At 31.1% G+C, this 7,359-nt stretch overlaps 1 protein-coding gene across 2 annotated transcripts in view; it reads left to right on the top strand.

Moving 5' to 3' along the window:
- LIPI (lipase I) overlaps nt 1-7,119 on the top strand; it is a 31,156-nt gene extending 24,037 nt beyond the window's left edge. For both annotated transcript variants that reach the window (XM_015600169.1, XM_015600170.1), the window contains one exon: nt 6,857-7,119. In XM_015600169.1, coding sequence (XP_015455655.1) covers nt 6,857-6,944 — 88 coding nt within the window. In that variant the 3' untranslated portion in view covers nt 6,945-7,119. The remainder of the gene's footprint in view (nt 1-6,856) is intronic.
- Nucleotides 7,120-7,359: the final 240 nt, after the last annotated feature.

Raw genomic sequence — 7,359 nt, forward strand, 5'->3', positions numbered from 1 at the left:
TTGATGTACATGTTCACCATAGCAGAATTCATATTTCCACAAAACACCCTGTGAAAGCACTAAGAACCACTATGATCTCTTTAAGGAGTTGATCAGCTGTCAGTTTGGGTATGTGAGTTGTTCCAACAGTGAGCAATAACTGAGAGCTCAAAGCAATGGGTTTTATAGATTGCTAGAAATCTCTCTTCTTTAGTTGATTGCAGCATTTCATCTTTATTTCTCTTTATGTTCCTGTATTTATATATTTGACTTTCTAATTGCCCTTTCCATGAATGTTGAACTTAGTAAGTAAGAATTTTTAGAGAATAAAAATAATAATAAGAATATTCATTTAGGTGAGGTTTATATCAATAGGAGAACTGGGAAAACTCTTTGAAGGGTAAATTATTTTGTAACTTTTGGTATATGAATATTTAGTCATTCAAAGGTCAGTAAGAAAGATATCATTATAATGAAAAGAAATCTAGGGGTAATTTCACTTTTCCTTTGATTGAAATACTTACAAAAATACCAAAATATATTTTCAGTTAAGAATATTAGCAACATCCTTCCCTGACAAAATATGTCAGAGAGAGAGAGAGAGAGAGAGAGGACAGTTAAGGGGCCTAACTGTTTGAAGAACTAAAGATTTGAACTGCATAGATCCACTCATACATGGGTATAAATATATTGGAAAAATTTTTAAAGATTTGCGATGATTTGAAAAACCTCTCAGACGAACCACACAGCCTAGCAATACCAAGTTTTTAAAAGTTAGGTATGTCATGAATGCATAATATGTACATATTTTCTTTCCTTTATGATTTTCCTATTATTCTATTTTCTCTCGCTTACTTTAATATAAGAATACAGTATGTAATACATATAACATGCAAAATATGTGTTAATAGACTGTTTATGTTATCAGTAAGCCTTCCGGTCAAAAGTAAGCTATTAGCAGTTAAGTTTTGGGGGAGTCAAAAGTTATATACAAATTTTCAACTATGCAGGGAGGTCTGTACCCAAGCCCCCACATGTTTAAAGGTGAACTGTATTTTTATAGTTACCAAAAGCTAGATGTGAAAGAGGCCAGGGTTGTTACACAATCATATTCTCTTATTCTCTTCCATGAATGCCTCTCTGAGAATAAGGAAGGTGAGTTTGGACAGAGAAATTTAGAGGTTGTAGTTTTACATTCTCTGTTTCTGGAATTTAGATGTGAAGAGTTCGTTATTGTCCAGGAATAAGGTCTTCTCACCCATATATCATACCTGAAAAGAGAAACAGTTTTCTCCACAGTATGGGAAAAGCATGTAATGTAAGTCTTGACCAGACACCAGAAATTTAGCTAGAATCTCCGTACACAAAACAACAGCACTCAAACTTAAGATGAGAAAGAGAAATTTAATTCCATACATGTGGACAGGAAAAGGAACCAAGAATCTACTCAATGCATATATGGGCAATGTCAGGGCTAGATACTCCTCTTATCATTCAAATCTGTGAAGAATCATGCATTTTCTTCACTGCAATAGCTTCAAGGCTCACTGTTCACATAGATAACAATATAAACATAGTGTACTTGAAGCTGTGCAACATCATGGATCTGGTTATAAGCGATTTTCTCTTTCTAACCATAAGTGATGGCTGCCATTATATTCCATCTTTTGTAGAATATTCAGCTTAATTTTTCCTTTATTTTTGGGTACTTCATTTGTTTCCCAGTGTTTACTTATCATAAACACTGACTGTGTATGCACTTTTCAAGAATATTTTCAAATCTTTCACCTCACCACATGATGTTCACACCTTTATACAGAATGTTGGTGAGTCTGCACACAGATAGCCATTGCTGTCTCCATGCATTTCTCTTTTTTAAGTGACTTATTATAGTGGGCAAGGGAAGGCAGACAGATGTGACCACTGTCATATTTGACTCATTATCTTCATTATGTTTTACATAGAGAAGCAAACATTATATAAAACTCATTCATTAATTAAGAAATAGAGTGAAGTCATAGAGGTATGCTACAGAGCAAAAATAAACATACATGTAATTTTAATTTTTATTTGAAATCTAGATAGTGGGTAGACTATGAAAATTTACTAAATTTACAAAATTTAGATGTAATTTTTTTTTCTACTCAGGAAAAAAAGGAACTAAAATACATTTTGTGGATATTTAGCAAAACTCAACTTTCCTTGCTGGCTGAGGATACTAACAGATACTTGGATGAAATGTATGCTTTCAATGTCATTACCTGGATAATTGTCATAACCATTTAGTTGCTTTTCCTATTTAGATCTGTCCATACAGATAATGTGCAATTAATGAGAATTAGCACTGCCAAATTGTTAGGAATGTGAGTTATAAAAATGCAATGCCTTATGGTCCATATTAAACTGTGTAAGCACTCAACCAGTAATTGTCTTTCTGTAACAAACTGTGATAGAGACTACAACATAGTTCTCCCTCCAGTTTTTTCCAGTTAGAGCAGAGCCTTTGAATTTAAGGACTGAGAGGAATCATAGTGGAGGCAACCTGGTATGCCTTCCTGAAAAAAAGTTGTATGACAGCTACTTTTAAAAGCTTAACAGTAAAACATACTCTTTTTTGGCATACAGTTCTATGAGTTTTGGTAAATTCATAGAAACATGTAACCACCGAGAGACAGAACCAAGAGACAGAACGTATCTATCAATCACAGAAACTGCCTTATGCTGCCCCTTTATTTTCAACTCCATTCCCCATTCCTACTCCCTGGCAACCACTGTACCTAATTTTGCCTTTTCCAAAACATTATATAAGTGGAATCATATAGTATGTAGCCTTTTAAGTATGACTTCTTTTCACTTAGCTTCATACATTTAAAATTCATCCATGTTGTGGCTTATATCAATAGGATGTTATAGATGAATGATATTCTATTGTGTGGATGCAAGTTTGTTTATCCATTCACCAGTTGGGGGACATACGGTTTATTCACAGTTTTTGATAGTCTATGAATAAAGCTGACATTTGCATGAAGGTTTTCATGTGAATATAAGTTTTCATATCTCTTGAATAAATACCTATAGGTGAGATTTCCAGGTCATATTGTAAGTGTATGTTTAACTATAAGAAACTGTCAGACTGCTTTCCAAAGTGATTGTACATTTTGCATTCCTACAGGCATTCAGAGTTCCATTGCACTCTTGCACTGAAAGCTATACTTTCACCAGTTTTGTTGTTTGGTTTTAATTTTCATTATTCTAATAGGTGTGTAGAGGTATTTCATTGTATTTTCAATTTGTATTTCTAAAATGACAAATGGTGTTGATTGTCTCTGCCATTTAGTTGAGGGTATTTACATCTTTTATTTTAATATGATTATTAATATGGTTGGGTTAAAATTTATCATCTTGCTATTTTGTTTTCTATTTGTCCCATCTGTTCTTTGTTCCCATTTTTCTAATTTTCTGCCTTCTTTGGGATAAATTGAGTAGTCTTATGCTTTCATTTTATCTTCTTTGTGTACTTATTATCTATAACTTTTTTAAAATTAAAAGTTTTGGGGATTATATTATAATCTTTAATTACAGTCACCCTCAAGTGAATTTTATAACATGAAAACCATATAGTAACATAATTCCATTTCTTCCATTCTAGCTTTTGTACTGTTGTTGGCATATAATTTGCTTGTACATATGCTAAAAACTCTATAATACAATGTATTATTTTTTGTCTAAAGAGTCACCTATTAAAGAGTTATAAATAATTAAGAATACTTATATGGTTATAATGGTAAAATTATATAGTTACCATTTCTGGTGTACTTCTACCCCTTATGTAGATGCATAATTTCATGTGGTATAATATACCTTCTGACTAAAGGAGTTTTTTAAAGATTTTTTTGTAGTGTGGGTCTGCTGGTTGTGAATTCTTTCAGACTTGTGAATGTGAAAAGGTTTTATGATGCTTCAATTTGAAAGATAATTTATCTGGTTCTAGAATTCTATTTTGACAGGTTTTTGTTTGTTTGTTTACTTTCAGTACTTTAAAGATGATGCTGTACTGCCTTCTCTTATACATTGTTCCTAACAAGAAACCTGTTACTATCCTTCCTTTATTCCTGTAAAGAAGATATGCCTTTTTTCTCTGGCTGATATTTCTCATCACTGATTTTAAACAGTTTGATTAGTATACAATTTGTAATTTTCTTCATACCTTTTATGTTTGGAGTTTGTTGACATTTTTGGGGTTTATGAGCTTCTGTTTCTATGTCTTCAAGGTCACTATTCTTTTCTTCTGTAATGTCTAATCTGATATTAATATCATCCAGGGTATTTTTTCATATCAGACATTGTAGTTTTCACTTCTGGAAGTCTGATTTTTTAAATCTCTCATGTCTCTACTGAACTATTTGAATACATGGAATACAGTTATAAAACTATTTTAATGTTCTTGACAGATTCTTATATCTGTGCTACCTCTGGGTTGGTTTCAATTGGTTGACCCTTATATGGGTCCATTTTTCTGCTTCTTTACATGCTTGTAATACTTGATTAGATGTCAGACATTGTGAATTTTGTCACATTGGGTACTTTATACTATTTTATTACTATAAATATTTTCAGGTTTATTCTCAAGATGCTATTAAGTTACTTACAAACAAGTTGATTCTTTCAGGTCGTGCTTTCAAGATTTATTAGGCAGGGCTGGAGTAGTGCTCAGTTTGGAGTTAGTTGCTCCCATTCCTGAGGCAAGAGCCTTCTATTCATTTTACCAGTGACCTGTGAGTTATTGGTTTTTCCTATCTGGCAGGTGGGTATAAGCCCTGTGTTGGTGCTGGAAACTTTATCCTAAGTAACTTTTTAAAAGAATATTAGATTCGTAGATGTGATATTTTGTACAAAGCCATAGGGAGAATGTTCAAATAAGGGAGCACATATACATCTTGTAATTTGGCATAGAGGATTAAAATGTAAAAAATAATTTGATTTGATTTTTAGAGAGATTTATAATTATTGGATTTCTTCTATTATTTTATTAAAGTTTATTCTTTATCAGTGTAATGTGTTTGTGCTAATTTGTAGTAAGCAATGCATTAAAAATGCAATATTTAGTGCTCTATTTGAAATTTAAAAAAAAAATAATATTCTTCTTTCCATGATAGTTTAACGTATATCGCAAGTTTTCTTTTAAATTATAGTTTTTAAAATAGTTTTGTTTCCTGGGGAGAAGGAACACAGAATAAATAATATCAAAATTAGAGTCATGGCAATTAAACTAGTAGGCTTTTCACAATATAAAAACAAAGAAAATTAATTTTTCTAATTTGTGTTGGTGAAGTTTAACTTTGATAGGCATTATTAACCTGTCTAAATTTTGTAATGCTTTCAGAGGCTTTTTATAATGGGAAATATTTAATTAAAAATATGCATTTACTGTATTACTGATCAAAGGTATTCAGTGGTAGCAGGATTGAAAGCTTTTACTTTATTGTAGAAAAAGAAATAAAAATACACTTACCTTATTGTCATATTATAAATATATGAATAGAAGAATTACTTATGGCTCAGGTAACTTATTTATTAATAAGTTTAATGATACAGGTCCTTTACTATAAAAACTTAAAAATGAGATGGATCAGGGAGGTCCAGAGCACTGAAGGTACATTCAGTAAATAAGGGATGTAGCAGGATAAATAATTGATATAAGTATATATAAATTTTGGCAAGAAAGTGATACAGTCATTCCTACACTTAGTTCTTAATAACAAAGAAAGGATGATATCTGATTTTTCAATTATATTCTTATTTCTGATAACTTAATAAAAAGCTACTTTTGCTAACATCTAAAAAATCTTATAAGATTCAAGTACTATCATTTTACATATACTGCTATTGTAACATTAAAATTCTAAGATACCTTTATTATTTCAAATGCAAAATACTGTAGTATTTTATATCAGCTTTTATAATTAAGATGAATTCATTTTATTACTTGCAAATATATTAGCAGAAATATAAAATTGGTTTATTTAAAAATTGAACAATTTAACCTAAAAATTCTGTTGAAGTTTTTAAAAACTTGTTCAATAATGTCTTAATCAAGCTAGAGGAAGACTGGAGCAATGTGTCTCTTGAACTAGATCAGTGCATATGACGAAGGTGAACTACCAGCAACTGTGCAGTTGAATTACCCCTTTTTCCCTAAGTTACTATTGCCTATACAGGAAATTTCTTTAGTATTACCATTTTTTTCTTTAGCTCCTTTCCTTAACTTTTACCAATCTTTTCTTATTATAGTTAACTTACTTTTTAAAAGGTTTTCAAGACATTAACAGAAAGATAAATAACTAGACAAAATGCCTGATTCACTACAGTGACTTGACTTCTCAGAAATCTTTGAATACTAACTATACAATCACTCCAAGATATAGAATACTTTACACATTGTTATTTCCATTTTAGTGGGTGACAAAGAGAATTGATTAAATTATTTTGGCAAAATTTGTCTCTGCAATTCAGCTCAGCTCTTACATGGTGACTACCAATGGTAGAAGAAGTGGCCTAGCCATTCGATTGAGTTCAGGTTTCAATTATTTCCGTATGCAGCAATATCTCTCATACATTTTAAGTATTTCAATGAAGTAACAAAGAGAGAAGTTGAAACACAGGGAGTTTTTGTTTTTTTCATAAACATTGTGCCTACTTCATTCTAACATAGCCCAATGAGATGGAGTTGAAATGATCGCATAGGTTTGTTCCAGCTTTCTGTATTTGGATAACTAGTTAGTTACTGACATAAAATATTCTAATACTTATGAGAAGAAAAGGAACTTTGCTGTTCTACTGATAGTTTTTTTTTTCTTTCTCTTTACTTCTTTCACAGACCACCACTCTGCAAGTATGACTTTGTACTTAAAGAAAATGAGGAAGTATTTCTCAGTCCATGTGCATGCACATCAGAGGAAGTATAACATGCCCGCTTTCATCAAATGTAACAGCTTCTTTGTGAATTCAAGAACTTGTGTATGGGAACAATGTAATCAGTATTTCTTTTAGAATGCATTGTTCAATCTGTGATTCAAATATTTCTACTTCTTACATAAATTTTTAAGAATCAAAAATATGGAAAAAATTAAAAAATGCATATGGCAAAGCCATTCTGAATATATTCTAAACAGCTGTTTATTTTTGGATTACCTCAATCAAGTGTTTATTACTGAATGTTTCCCTTAATTACTTATTATTAATAGATAATATGTCATTGGAAAAAAGAGAGGCTTATTGCTTCAACATACTGTCTAAACAGTACCATTCTCTACTTCTCAGACTGCAGTGGTAAAATAAATATTTTTTTAATTGTAAATTTGTCACTTGGGTAAGTCACAT

This window comes from Pteropus alecto, unplaced genomic scaffold (genome assembly GCF_000325575.1).
Source record: "Pteropus alecto unplaced genomic scaffold, ASM32557v1 scaffold239, whole genome shotgun sequence".
Taxonomy (NCBI): domain Eukaryota; kingdom Metazoa; phylum Chordata; class Mammalia; order Chiroptera; family Pteropodidae; genus Pteropus; species Pteropus alecto.